This window comes from Terrapene carolina, unplaced genomic scaffold (genome assembly GCF_002925995.2).
Source record: "Terrapene carolina triunguis isolate 2854851 unplaced genomic scaffold, T_m_triunguis-2.0 Scaffold132, whole genome shotgun sequence".
Lineage (NCBI taxonomy): Eukaryota > Metazoa > Chordata > Testudines > Emydidae > Terrapene > Terrapene triunguis.
Genome location: NW_020664483.1, coordinates 22,495,752 through 22,510,634, shown reverse-complemented (window position 1 = coordinate 22,510,634; position 14,883 = coordinate 22,495,752). Strand labels below are relative to the sequence as shown.

General features: G+C 41.3%; 1 protein-coding gene across 3 annotated transcripts in view; it reads left to right on the top strand.

Annotated features, from left to right (window-relative positions):
* The window catches only part of CCDC85A (coiled-coil domain containing 85A), a 175,107-nt gene extending 163,858 nt beyond the window's left edge, over window positions 1-11,249 (top strand). The window contains exons 4-6 of one of the 3 annotated variants that reach the window (XM_024194887.1): window positions 980-1,099; window positions 6,683-6,781; window positions 11,141-11,249. In XM_024194887.1, the coding sequence (XP_024050655.1) occupies window positions 980-1,099; window positions 6,683-6,781; window positions 11,141-11,230 (309 nt within the window). In that variant the 3' untranslated portion in view covers window positions 11,231-11,249. The remainder of the gene's footprint in view (window positions 1-979; window positions 1,100-6,682; window positions 6,782-11,140) is intronic. The other 2 variants (XM_024194888.1, XM_024194889.1) reach the window with 2 other exon arrangements.
* The last annotated feature ends 3,634 nt before the right edge of the window (window positions 11,250-14,883 follow it).

Sequence of the window (14,883 nt, the reverse complement as noted above, 5' to 3'; positions counted from 1 at the left end):
TTCTGAACTTGTGACCGCAGAAAAAACCCTTGGTGGGATTTCATGGACTGAATCCTTCCTGAGCCCTTGCTGGAATTGGGATGATCTCTGCTAAGCTTATTAGCATGTGTGTAGGTTTTGTTTATTGTTGTAATACGTTTCCTCTGTAATGCCTTCACCTTGAAAATATATGTGTTTGCTCAGAATGGGCTGTGTGGAAACTTTTAATTGAGGGCAATTGTTCTGTGTATAGCCTCTGAGGAGAAAGTAAAGCAGGCCTGCTTAGGTAGCCTGACTTGCTGGGAACTCATTGTAGGCAGGGAACTGTGCAGCTTGGAAAAGCCCTTGTCAGGAGGGAGAGAGACACAGGTCTCTTCCCAAGAGAGGTGATGGCTGAGGAGCTGGACCATGGAGGTGAAAACAGGTGCAGTTGCCCTGAACTGTGACACCTATATTTGGGGCCAAAACTGTTTACCTTTAAGCTTCACAACACCCTTCTGAAGCCTGTTGGTAAGTAGTAGTATCCTAATTTCCCAGATGGGAAAACTGAGCCACAGAGTTTCAGTGATATGCTCAAGATTTCAGTGAGGCTCCAGTACAGCAAGCTGCTCTGCACAGACAGACCTTGGTAGAACACCTTGCAGATGCTAAGTTAGTGGCAAAGCTGAGAATAGAGCCAAAGCATCTGATTCTGCCTTGTGCTCTAACCACTTAACCAGGTTTCCTCTCTGTGATAGTAGGTGACCACCAACAAGGGTAAAGAGTATCTTTAGAGAATCAAACTCAGGCAGTTTGATCAATGTAGCTGATGTGTTTTAGACTTAATTCAGGTCTTTTTATTACTGAAAGTAGCACAAGCATGGCACAGAGATAGGCAAAGGTTTTGAATGAAATATGCCCTCCATGCTCACATGATAAACTGACTTTTTAAAAAATTTACATCTGCTTAATTAGTTACAAACACCTTTCATTATTAAATAGTTTTTAATTTTCTACTAAGGGTCCCCTTAGGATGCCATCAGGGGCGGATGGGAGTTACTGCTCTCCAAACCATCCAGCTAGCTTCAGTGGACATGTCTCACCTTCTCAGCAGCCTGAAGCAGTGGTAAATGCTATTAAGGTAACACACACTCCCATACAGTATATGCAGAATGTTACGTATGTTGTTTGACATATGTTCCATTGTACTTAGAGCAATATCACTGCAATATCTTCGTATACAACATTATTTTTTGTTTCAGTCATGTACTTAAGAGTGTGAGCTCTTTGGGTCAGGGACTGTCTCCATTGTGAGTGTACAGTGTCTAACACAATGGGCCCCATTGTGTTCCCATAATAAATGATACATATTTTCTTTTATGACTATGATGGAGGGTGGGACAAGCAATCTGTGGACTAGATGTATTCTCTGCTACAGTATAAGGTGAATAATATGAATATCACAAACATTTTTTTTATAAAAATGAAACCAAATTATACAGGGCACATGCATGGTATGGACTTTGTCATGTGATTTCAGAGAGTGTGATATACTTACTATGTAGTGCTGAAAACAATGCACCATAATCTCTTCAGTTCTCATGCTAACTTTGGTCCAGATTGTGAACCTCTTTCTTACTTTGGTGAGCACACAGGAAGTAGTCCTGTTGACTTCTAAGGAATTATGTGAGCAGAGGGCTCACAGTCTGGCCCTTTGTGACTTTGACAGCAACTACTTCCCTTAATGAAACAAAATGTTACAATAACCTATCAGGAGGTATCTAGCATATCATGAGATTTCACATGGCAACTGTGCAAGTACATGGTCCCACCACTATATATGCATCAGCTATGCAATAGAAATCTTTTCTCCTTTTGGGACAGTTTGGACAATTGTGTTAACTAATTGACAGAGAAAGGCGTGACCTAATGGTCTGAGCATAGAACCAGGAACAGTGATAACCTTCTGTGAGGTGTGGGCAAATCATTCTTACACAGTTTACACATTTGAAAACAGGAATAATATTCACTATAACTCCTTACCTGCCATACCAGGAAATGATGTAAGGATAAATTAGTTACTTAAGGAGCCCAGTTTTGCACTTCTGACTCAGACAAAAGTGCCAGTGAAGTCTGTGAAGTCATGTGGATGGGTGACATTGAGTTCTCCTACATAAAGCTTGAGTAAACAGCTTTTATGCTGGTTAAATGTGTAGGCGTTGTGGCAGTGAAAGCCATTCCTTCAGCAGAATGTCAGGGTTCGGGCAGTCTCTCCGCATCCACTACTCTAGCTTAGGATTAGCCTCCTGCCACCTGCACACAATTGAGGTTCCTGTGGCTGCTCCCCTAGTCTGCCCTGCCACCATCTACACCCAGTCTGCTTGTGGGCAGTACACATCCCAGCCCTGTAGTATCCAGGGGTGGGGAAGCCATTCAGTTTCCTCTGTGCTTCAGAAGTGCATGTTTCAGCAGCACCAAAGGTCTTGTGTGTGCCCTCCACAGATGGGTGAATTTCACCTGCTGTCATTATGGAAAACAAAGCTGCACAAAACAACTTAGCCTAGAGATCATGTGGATTTACAAAATAAGATTATTGTAGTTATCTTTGTATAGCCTCTGACAAATCGCTTTGATTGGAACAATTATCAACATGCTTTTGATAGTGTCTGATAGCTAGTTGGTGTAAGTGGATGTGTTTACAGTGGTAAAGTACTCATTAGGGTTATTAAAATGGTTAGATGTATACAAAATTTAGTTTTCTGTGATGTGATGCCCCTGCTTTTATCCTGATAGGAATTGTATTAGCAGGCAGAAATAGAGATGAATGATGCTAGGCATTTCCCTGTGTGTGCTAAATTTTATTCAGTTAAATAAAATTTCTTCCTTTCAGCCAGACTGAAAAATGTACATGAGTCCTGATCCCTTGAACAGAGGTGGTCACAAACAACACACAAGGCAACTCCCTCCACTGCCCTGTCTCCAAGAGTCAGCTCACTTGGACCTCTGTCTCTCTTGGGCCTGGTCTGTACTGGAAAGTTACCGGTATAACTGTTTTGGTTAGAGGTGGTACAAGCCCTAGTATGAACACAGTTATACTAGCATACAGGTGCCTTTTCCTGGTAGAGCTTATTCCCTTTCTATATAGGAATAGCTATGCCAGTAGAAGGCCCCTTTATACCAACAACACTCTGTCTACAGTAATGGGATTGTTCCACTTTAACTACACTGGTATCTATAAACTGGGGAAGCGTTTATGTATAGATAAGCCTGGGACTCTCCTGGAATCTCTGTACTTAAACGCAGTCCCTTGTTGCTGCCTCAGCCCCTGTGCAAGGCCTTGTCTACATTAGAAATTTTTACTGATTTTTTTTTTTTAAACTACACTAGTCTAGTTGACTCAGTAAAAACTGCTATAACTGCATTACAATAGCAGTATAAAAATGCTTATTCTGGTGTAGCTTATTCCAATACAGGAAGGGGAATAAGCTATACCAGTATTAGTCCTTTTTGATCAATATAACTTTGTGTGTGTGTGTGTGTACGTGCATACACTGGTATAATTATTTGATTAAAAAATCACCCCCTCTCCCCACTTGACATGGTTATGCTGGTAAAACTTCTGCAGGAATGTCTGCACTAAGGAAAGTTAAGGTGAATCAGCTAAATGCGTGAAGTCAGTGTAAGCACATTAAACCCCTGTGTGGATGATGTCACTCAGGAGTAAATTGGTCTTAATTTGCTGTAACTTAATCCTTTACTCCTGAGTGAGAGCATCCACATGGGGGGTAATGTACTTTAATTTGTGCATGTTGACGTCATACCTTTAGTTGGTTTACAAGTCCTAACTGTAGACCAGGCTTAATGCTCCTGACTTAGGATCACTGAAGTATGTCTACACAGGGATAAAAGACCTGTGGCATGGCAGGAGCTAGCCTGGGTCAGCCGATTTGGGCTTGTGGAGCTTGGGCTGTCGGGGCTCAAAATCTCTGTGTAGACATTCAGGCTTGGGCTGGAGCCCAAGCTGTGGGACCCTCCACCATCACAGGGTCCCAAAGTTTGGGCTGCAGTCCGAGCCTGAATATCTATATAGCGATTTTTCAGCCTTACAGCATGAGCTCTGGGAGCTCGAGCCAGCTGACCCAGGCCAGCCGTGGGTTTTTTATCCCTATGTAGACATACCCACAGTGTAAGGTGAAGTTGGCCACTGACCCTCCTTTTGTGCAGATGCTCCGCAACCTAAAGGAATTTCGGAAAATTTTACTTTCCATCCAGGAGTGACTTAACCCCCACAAACCCTTTAATAACTGTCTAGATAGGGCAAGTTATATCCTTAGTGTTTGTACCTCAGTGACTCAGAACATAGAAGAGAGTAGCACCTTTCACCATCACCACATATATAGTTAGCAAAAATAAAATAAATTAGAACTTTGTTTTCCTCAAAACTGAAGTCTATTAAACATTAAGTTGATTTTAAATACAGTTCTCCGGAGCACACAAAAAGTCAGCTCCTATGTGGTGTATCTCAGAAAGGTGCCCCCCAAAGCTTCAGTTTAGTAAAGCACTTGAGCACATGCTTAAGTTAAGCATGTGTTTAAATTCCATGGACTTCAAAGTTAAGTGTGTGTGTGTAAGTGCTCTCCTGAATCAGGATCCTCACCTGAATCCAAATCCCAAGGGCATAGTCCAAAGCACATTGATGTCAATGGGCCCATCGTTTTTGTGCGTATTTACAGGAAGAAAATGACTAATTAGCCAGTAAAATGGAAAGCATAGGTACCACTCTTGCTTGTGACAAGTAGAACATTTGCACTAAGTCCTCAATCCTAAATGGGAAGAGGTTAACTTCTAGGAACTGATATTAAATTAATTTAATTTAATTTAATTTAATTTAAATTAAATTGAGTGGATGGCATGGATTTTTTTTTATTTGAATCTAATCCATTGAGTGTTTGTACATATGAAATAACTGTGTGAACATTTCATATGGAATCACAGGCTTTTATGTTATGGCCAGAATTGTTTTATCACCCAAAAGCCATATTTCCATGTAGAGATACAGTAGAACCTCAGAGTTACGGACACCTTGGGAATGGGGGTTGTCCGTAACTCTGAAATTATAGTAACTCTGAAAAAGACGTGATGGACTTCAGACATGGGGGAATTGGGGCTGCACCGCAGGGTTGGGGGGGGGGGTCAGGACTCCAGCAGGGTGTGTGTGTTGGAGCTTCTGACCTTAGGGGCCACCAAGGCTTCCAGAGGGGGGCTCAGGGCTTCTGCCCCCCAGGAGCACCAGGGCTCAGGGCTTTAGACCTGGGGGGGAGCGCTGGGACTTGGGTTTCAGCTTAGCCCCACAGCTTAGCTCCTAGTTTCAGCCTCGCAGGGGGCGTTGTGGCTCAGGGCTTCAGCCCTGAAGCTCCGTTTCTGGCTTCTGCCCTGTGGGAAGTGCCAGACCGCTCCTGGTTTCAGCAGGGGGGTGGTGCCAAGCAAAGGCGCTGACTTTCTGTGTTCCCAGGGGGTGCTCAACCACCACTCCACCCCAGGCCCTGCCCCCACTACACCCTTCCCCCAAACCCCCAACTCTGCCGCACCATTTCCCGTCTCGCCTCTCCCTGCCCCTGCTCTGCCCCTGCCCCCATTCTGCCCCTTCCTGCCTCCACTCCTCCCTCTCATCCCCAACACCTCCTGTACACCGCTGAACAGCTGACCGCGGTGGGTGGGGGGGCGCTGGGAGAGAGGGAGAGGAGCTGATTGGTGGGGCCTGCCAATGGGCTGAGCACCAACTATTTTTTTTCCGTGGATGCTCCAGCCCCGGAGCACCCATGGAGTTGGTGCCTATAGGACCAGGGATTGGGGCTTCAGCTTTGCAGCTCTGTTCCTGGCTTCAGCTGGGGCAGGGCGCTGGGGCTTGGGGCTTCAGCCCAGCAGCTCCACTCCTGGTTTCAGCAGGAGGGAGTGGGGAGGATAGGGGCTTTAGCTACAGGGTGAGCGCTGGGGCTGAAACCAGCATTCCCCTCGTAGCTCAAGCCCCAGCACCCCCGGGGCTGAAACCGGGAGCAGAGCTGTGGGGCTGAAGCCCCAAGCCCTGGCACCCCCTGCGGAGCTGAAGCCGGGAATGGAGCCGTGGTGCTCTCGAACGTCAGAAGCCCTGAGCCCCGCCCCCACCTTGCAGCTGCAGCCCCAACCCTCCAGTGGCTGAGGCCCAGAGCCTCAGGTCTAATGTCCTGAGGCAGTACAGTATTTGCTTTTTTCTTCTTTTTTCTATGCGCTACTGTCTGATTGATGACTTCCAGTTTCACAGGGTGTCCGGTTGATTGGTAAGTCCCTAACTCTGGTGTTCATATCCTTTAGGTTCTACTGTATACATGTTCCATGTAGGTTATAGTACTGATGTAAGGTACAGCCCTTTTCATAGCTTAAGGCCAAAAGAGACCATTCTGATCATCTGTTCTGACCTCCTGCATAACAGAGGCAATAGAACCTCACCCAATAATTTCTGCATCAAGTTTTTAAATCTAGTCCAATTTCATTGTATACTGGAGTAAATTGTGTGCTGACTACATACTCTGATCTGCTTCATTACACTTAAATCTATTATCCAATTACACATGCATATTCTTACACCGAAAAGGCCTTTTTAGAGGTTAAATTTCTTAATGTTCTTTTTGTAGTTGAAGAACAAATTCCATTTGTAAAATAAAATTTACTCTTTTTTTAACATACCCAGGTCTTGGAAGCTCAGGAAAATATAGATCGGCAGCATGGTAAAGAATATGATCATGACCTTAGTGAGACAGAAAAAGCTATAGTCAGAGAAATGTGCAATGTAAGTTTAATGTGCTTAATTTTGTATTCTGTACTGAAACCTGAAACAATATTTGTACCAAGGTTATCAATATTTAAAAATTGCTGACAATGTGCCTTTAAAGTTTTCATATAAAAATGAAGCCAATTACACTCAGATTTTTCAATAATATAATTTACTGAATTTTTATGAACTAAATAATCATTACACTTTGGTCAGCATATTTTATGTTATAATATATAAATATATCTCTATAAAGAGAATAAGTGATCCAGTGGATAAGACACTAGAATGGGACTCAGGAGACCTGGGTTTTATTCTCAGCTTTGTCATCAAGACTAGGATGTTAAAAGATGGCTAATCTCTGTGTGACATTGGGCAGGTATATTAATATCTTGGTGCCTCCATTTCATCATCTATAAAATGCTAGTGATAATTACCCACCTGTACACGGAGCTTTGTGATTTATGGATAAAAAGTATTTTCTAAATGATAAATATTGTTATAGTAATCCATAAAACTTCCCAATAGTTATGTAATTTCATGTCTGAAATGTTCATGTATTATATCTGACACAACCATTTCTTCCCAATGCACTTATGTATTGAGTTTTAAATTTAACATGTTTGTTTAAAAATACTTTTCTTTCTTTTTTTCCATCTGCTCAGCATGGAAAAGCTAAATGTTTTTACTCCATTATTAGATATATTCTTTAAACTTTTTAAATGTTTGTTTCTCCTTGGTTTCAGAGTAGCAGCCGTGCTACCAATGTGATATATGCCATCATGTGCCAGCAATGCCCCTCTGCCATGTACATTGGCCAAACCGGACAGTCTCTACATAAAAGAATAAATGGACACAAATCAGATGTCAAGAATTATAACATTCAAAAACCAGTTGGAGAGCACTTCAATCTCCCTGGCCCCTCGATTACAGACCTAAAAGTCGCAATATTACAACAAAAAAACTTCAAAAACAGACTCCAACGAGCGACTGCTGAATTGGAATTAATTTGCAAATTGGACACTATTAAATTAGGCTTGAATAAAGACTAAGAGTGGATGGGCCATTACACAAACTAAAACTATTTCCCCATGCGTCCCCACAGTTCCTCACATCTTCTTGTCAATTTCTGGAAATGGGCCATTTTCATTACCACTACAAACAGTTCTTTTTCTCTCCTGCTGACAATAGCTCACCTTAACTGATCACTCTCCTTATAGTGTGTATGGTAACACCCATTGTTTCATGATCTCTGTGTATATATATATCTTCCTACTGTATTTTCCATTGCATGCATCCAATGAAGTGGGCTGTAGCCCACAAAAGCTTATGCTCAAATAAATTTGTTAGTCTCTAAGGTGCCACAAGTACTCCTGTTTCTCCTTGGGTTATCCATGTGTATTCAGATGAAAAGCAAACCTTTGATTAGCTAGTTATTCTTTTGTTTTAATTCTCACTGTAGTTTCCTAGGCCTTACTGAATCATTATTTTGCTCCTGTTTTTGTTTTGTTTTTTTTAGGTGAAATGTTTGTCATGTCATCATTTTGCCTCTGTATTCTGGGTCAGGGTTTTCAATAGTCACTGCTGATTTTTTGGGGTACCTTAATTTTTGGGTGTTTAGTTTGGGACATCTTAAAAGGACCTGATTTTCAGAGGGTAGGTGGGCACTCTAACTGTTGAGACCCTAAAGTCACTAGTCAAGTCTGAAAATTTTGGTTTTGTTTTTAAAATTTTTATCTACTATGTGGTTTTTCAGTTTATAAAATGTCTGCATCACAAAATATGAAGGCCTTGTAATGTTTTCAGCACACTTTCCATCCCTAAGGATTCCCCTAACTTACACTAAGGGGCACATTCTCCCCTCAGGATGCATGTGTATTCCACACTAATGATGGAAATTATGCCAGTTCCTCAAGAGGAAAAGACACCATTTCTAACACATCCTCTTTTTATTCACATTGGGTGTCTACATAACTTTTAAATAGGCCTTTTACTTTGCATTTGTACAGTGCTTAGTACAGTGAAACGTGTGGTTTTGATTGGAGCCTCTAGCTACTGTCTTATGACAAGTAACAATCATAGGTACATTTGGAGTTATTTTCTCATATGCTACTGTGAGCTGGCTTTCAAAAGCATGAGAATTTCCGCCCAGCTTGCTGCACTGTAAATCTGCGGTGCTCCAGCGTGCTGCACACTAACTGTCCGGGTGGACCCTGCTACTGCTCACGAAGTTCCCTAGTGCTTATTGACATACTACTGTTTGTATCAACAGTACATCAGGGCGCACCAGGAAACTTCTAGCGTGCCACAGCAGCGTCCACTTTGCTATTTGGTGCCTGACTTGCTGGAGCACTGTAGAGTTACTATGTAGCAAGCTGGGGCATATCTGCTTGTTTAGACATGCCCACACAAATGAGGTTCCACATACAATTACTTGATTGAGGGCAAATGTGCCTTTGTGGGTATTTGCAGCCACTCCTGAGATGTTTGGCCCACATTACTCTGTCTTCAGAAAGGTGCCAGTGAAAATCCTAACTAGTACCAAACTCAATATGCTGGAATAGCTTCAAGGCCCGTATATAGGTTGCTTTCCACACGTAAGCAAAGATGGCTGCTGATGGTGACGAGAGATCCCATCTGGTTGTCCGATTCAGATATTAACCCCCATGCACCTGATGAAAAGGGTTTTGAACAAGGATCTATCACCTCTCAGGTGAGGGCCCTAACCACTGAGCTATGGGATAGTCTGATGTGAGTCTCCCTCAATCTCGCCTATTGAAGCTGTTCCACTTTGCTAAATAATTGAAGTCACTGGGCTGGAGACAGTGTGAGAATGGCTCTATAGCCTGGTGGATAGGGCACTCACCCGGGATCCAGTCCCTCTGCTCCAATGACTCTGGAAAAATAAAGAGGAACTGGGCATCTTTCACATCCTAACCACTGGGCTAAAAGTTATGAGGGAACTGCTTCTTAATCCTTACAATTGCTAGGTGACTAGGGAACTTTTACAGCAAAAAGTTTGGTGCCAACTAAGTTTGAGGGTTAGGGGGCAGCTGAGTGGGGATTTTGTGAATCCCAGTGGCACCTAAATCTGGGGCTTTGGGACCTAAAGTGCTAGCTAAGTGCCTAAGTCCCAGATTTAGGCACCACTGTGATTCACAGCCTCCCACTCACCTACCGCCTAACCCTGCAGGCGCCTAAGTTTTTGCAGTAAAAGTCACCTATGTTTCTGCCTCTCAGCATGTGCACTGCTGCCTCACTCTAGAGGCATCGGGACACTTAAGTCCCTTTGCGAAACTAGCCTATAGGTGTCAATTACTGTGCTAGAGGTATGACACTGGTCTCTGGTTATCGACATTTTTCCATGATCTTTATTGTTACTGTTTTGTTAGGAACAGCCTTTTTTGTTCATTCCACCCATCTCCTTCAAATCAGACATGGGCTCAGGCGACAATGTGGGGCCAATTTGGAACATAAAATTCAGAGGGTGTTGGGCTCTGGAATCTTGGTTTGGGCCCATCCAACTGGTCCAAAGACAAATCTCTTCACAGCCCTGTGCATGAATTTGTACTCCCATATTTCATCTTTACTTCTGACCCTGTCTTGCTTCTATTTCTCTTTCTAATAACCAGTCTTGTCCAATGATCCATTTCTTGCTTCTTGGTGGCCCACAGAGAGATGCAAAGTCACATGTTGCTAACTCTTCTTGTTTCCTGTTTGTAAACTTCATTAAAAGCCAACTAAGAATACACTAAATGCTTTCCTAATATTACCTTTCTGTGCTAAGAATTGTTGTAGTTGTGGCATGTATTTAATACAATCATGAATGGGAACAGAGGTGAGGACAAGGAGCAAATCTGTTCACATGTAGTCCACACTATGAAAAATCTTGAACATTCATGTATGACCCTGATCCAGCAAAGGCACTGGAGCACGTGCTTAACTTTAAGTATAGGACCACTTCCGTTGATTTCAGTGGGACTACTCATGTTCTTAAAGCTAAGCACTTGCTTAAACTCTTTTCTGCATTGGGGCCTGTGTGCCTGAAATTTACTTTGATGGGAGTTTTGCCTAATAAACAATTGCATAAAGATTTCCAAACATGACCCTTGTTTTCAGGACAGACATTGCTCCTGAACAGACTTCTAAGTAACAGATGGGCAAAAATGAAGATACTGTATTTCCTTCCAAATTTATTTTTCCTTCTTACTGTGTCTCTCTGCCTCTATTTCTGTCTATGCTACATAGTGTGTGTGTGTGTGTGTGTGTGTGTGTGTGTGTGTATATATATATATATATATAAAATGCATACAGATACACAAATCCACTTTTGGTTGGATGATATAGCTCACATATCTTTCTATCACTTGCCTTTAGGTTGTGTGGCGGAAGCTTGGAGATGCTGCAGGTTCATGTCCTGGAATTAGACAACATTTGTCAGGAAATCAGTATAAAGGACCTATGTAAAAGGACCTGAGTGTCACCTCTCTCAGAAGATAGAATTTAAATGGCCAGTGACGGATAGAGGGAACTTATTCTATCCACAGTAACTTCTCAGCCGACAACAGGATGTCTACATGAAGTATACATGACTTCTTTGAAACAGTGGTGAAGTGGTTAAAAAAAAAAGTGGATAAACTGACCTAAACTCAATACTCTCCAACTGAAAAGTGGGTAAACTCTGTTTACTCTTGACTACACTACTGCTTTGAAAATTGGCACAGCTTCTTCATAAAAGTCTTTCAGACAACAGTTATGTACCCTAGAGTTCTTGCACTGTCATTTCAGTATACTGTATAGTTAAACTCTGCCTCTTAGCCATGGCATTGTCATTCAAAAATACACACTCAGAATGAAAAGATCTGAATGCTTCTTATTTAAAACCTAATTGGTATTTTTCAGGAGATACACAAACATGATTTTTTTTAAAGATTGTTACGGTGAACCTTCATTGAGTCTGAATGAATTTTCCATTAGGTTTAGCAGGAATTTTTCACCAGAGTGGAGAGACACCAAAAAACTGTGCCTTCAGTCATCACAGTTACAAGAAAGTCAGTTACTTGGTAGCTCACACTTCAGTCTACAGTATTAGTTAATGGTGCTTAGGCAATTTACAGCTGAAATTATTATTTTTTAGAATACTTGCATTTTGAGGTGCTAAAAAGACCATAAAATCTCCTAACCAGCCAGTAGTGTAGCAAAAACTACAGTACATGTAGTAAAACACAATTTCTTTCTAAATGAAAGTGAAGATAGACTTTTTTCATTCTCTTTGGTGCACGCCTCCTGGAGACATACATGATGGGCACCATCCCGTGAATAGAACATTGAGGTAACAATAGTTAAGACCTCAAACCAAAACGAACATCAGAGTTCTTTTCTGAAACCATTTTCCAATTGCCAATGCTAATTTCTACCACTTAGTTTAGAGACATGCTGTTTTATTTAGCATCAATATGAGTCTAAAAGTTTGCACTGCTTTTATGAAAAGCTTTCCTTGCCTACTGTAGTGTTCTTTCAAAGAAAACTTTTATTCTTCTCAAAGCATGTCTTTAATTTATTCTGAGGCTAAAAGCTCTTGTTCAGATTGCCTGAGTTTTGACCAGGAGGTGCCCTAGATGTGCTTAGTTTAATTTTTTTCTATGTGTATAACATTAGATTGTGTGTATTGAAATGCTGTGATAGGTATTTCTTGTATATTTAAATGCAACAATACTTTCTTGTATGAATGTGCGACAGGCTTGTGACTGAATGCTGTTGCTTAACTTTTTACCATAGCTGAGCATCAAAAAATAGGAATGCAACAATTCCCAGGTTTTGGGTTTGATCTTGATTACTAAAATTTGATTCAAAGGTGATATTCTCTGTTTTTTGTGGGCTTGTTATATGTTGTATTACTGGTTTGTTGGTAGTGGAATGTAGTTGGGCTGCTATGCAACCTTTTTTATATGGTACTGTAAAATCAGCTTCCTGTCTTCAGAAAACTGTTATGGATTAATTTGTGGCAGTAATTATATCCGTTCTGTCATTTTATTTGGTACCATTCAACATAGTTGTAAGTCCTCCAATCCTGCATTCCTTTCTCAGGCACAACTCTTGTTGATGCCTTTTCCTTGAGTGAGGACTGCAGAATCTGGCTTTTAATTTTGAAACATGGCATTTTTAAAATTATTATATATAAAAAATGCTTCTTACATTTCCATATTTTTCTCTCAAGCAGTTTTATCATTAAACTTAAATTGTTGTATTCCTATAATATGTGGGAAGGGGGAAGTAAAACAGTAGTATTTACCTGCAGGGGCTAATTCAAGGGACACTGGTCTTTTGACGTTACACTTGTGTAAATTTTGATACTGTACTAAAACTATTTTTTTACAGTTCTGCATACAATTGGGTATCAAGTATCTGTGTTCATTTTAGCAATGGTAATAAATTATTTAATCCCATAGTTGTTTGCTTTCTTTTAATGATGCATTTCATGAGATATGTAAACCAGATGCCAAAAGCAAATTCTGTTCACTGAGAGATCTATTCTAAATACTTCTTGTATAGTAGTTACATTAGTGCTCAAAAATACATAATCTAGCTCTATCTCCCACGACAGTCACTGGAAGAACTGGATGCTCAAAAATAGAAATTCCGGCCCCTTAACTTGTCTTGTCTACTCCCTACTGCTTAGATTCTGCTGCTTAAATACACTGGCCCAGATCCTACTGTGTGGTGGTGTTGGTTTATGTCAGGTAGCTGGCACAGAACAGTTTATCATTCTGATATAGCTGGGCATGGGAGGATCATCTCAGTGTAGGGAGAATTACTTGTGATGGAGAGCCAACATGGTGGCTTCTACTCCATCCACTCCTTCCTGCTGGTGGCATATGGGGAGCAGCCATGAGAAATAGAGACTAGCCAAGGATTCTGTATGGGATGGTGAGCCCAGTCTGCCCTGTTGGTCCATGGGTTCCACTGGCAAATGGCTTAATTTAAAGCAGCCTTGTTGTGCATGAGTTCAGATTGGTATACAGCTGGTCCAGAATGAAAGGAGCCCAGGGTTACTTCTGAGACTATTCCAGGAGTCTTTGGCCATAACTGAGGATTGAAATCAGTATCTTTGGGCAAATGTCCTGTGAGATTGTCCTAGTGCTTCTGAATAGGAATTGGTTTTTTTGTTAAACAGTCACTTCCTATTGAGAAAAGAAAATTACTATAGCTAAATCCTTTTTCATTGTAATAAGCACGCACTCAGAAATGTTTCTGAACAGAAAGAAAAATACTTCATAGATTTGCCCTGCATTTTAGGTTCTTTATTGCTCATTACCTACTATCTTTTGGCTATTGCCCTAAATCCCATAATATACATTGGTCAACAAAGAAGAAAATTAGGATAAAAATAGCACAATTCAGAATGTAAAACTACATATATATCGGCTTCAGCTTCTTCCCTTTATGAAATGACTTATCAGGGTAGCCATCTTCCATCTGCATATTTGTGCTGAGGTCCAGAAGGTGCAACATCTTACTACTTGTGTGTAGTAAAACTAATAGAATTTTAAGAACAGTCATTCTATCCTAATCTCTAATCTGAGAGACGTCAACATATATTTTGGGAATCATTTAGCCTTTAACTGTGCTTCACTATGTAAAAAATGCCCCTAACTGAAGTAATATTCTCCTTATATGTACTCAGTGTCCTATCTGCTGACTTCAGTGCCAAAAGGAGTTTTTGCTGCTTTTTACTCCTATTACCACTTCAGGGTCAAGTGCAAGTTCTGGTCTTTCTTGTTAGAAAACAATGCTATTGATGGTGAAGTTACAACAGTTGCACCTCATACTAATTATTTATTATTAAAACAAGTCAGAGAGGTAAAGTGACTTGTCCAACGTCACCAAGCAGTGAGTGGCAGAGTCAGAAATAGAGTAGTTCTCCTGTGTCCATGCAGCCCATTTAAGTGGGCTAAAAACTGACTAACTGGGGTACTCCGCTTGATACCAGCTGCCAACTACAGATCGAGCCGCTGATCACTACCCGTTGAGCCCGACAATCTAGCCAGCTTTCGATCCACTTTATAATCTATTCATCCAATCCATACTTTTTTAATTGGCTGGCAAGAATACTATGGGAG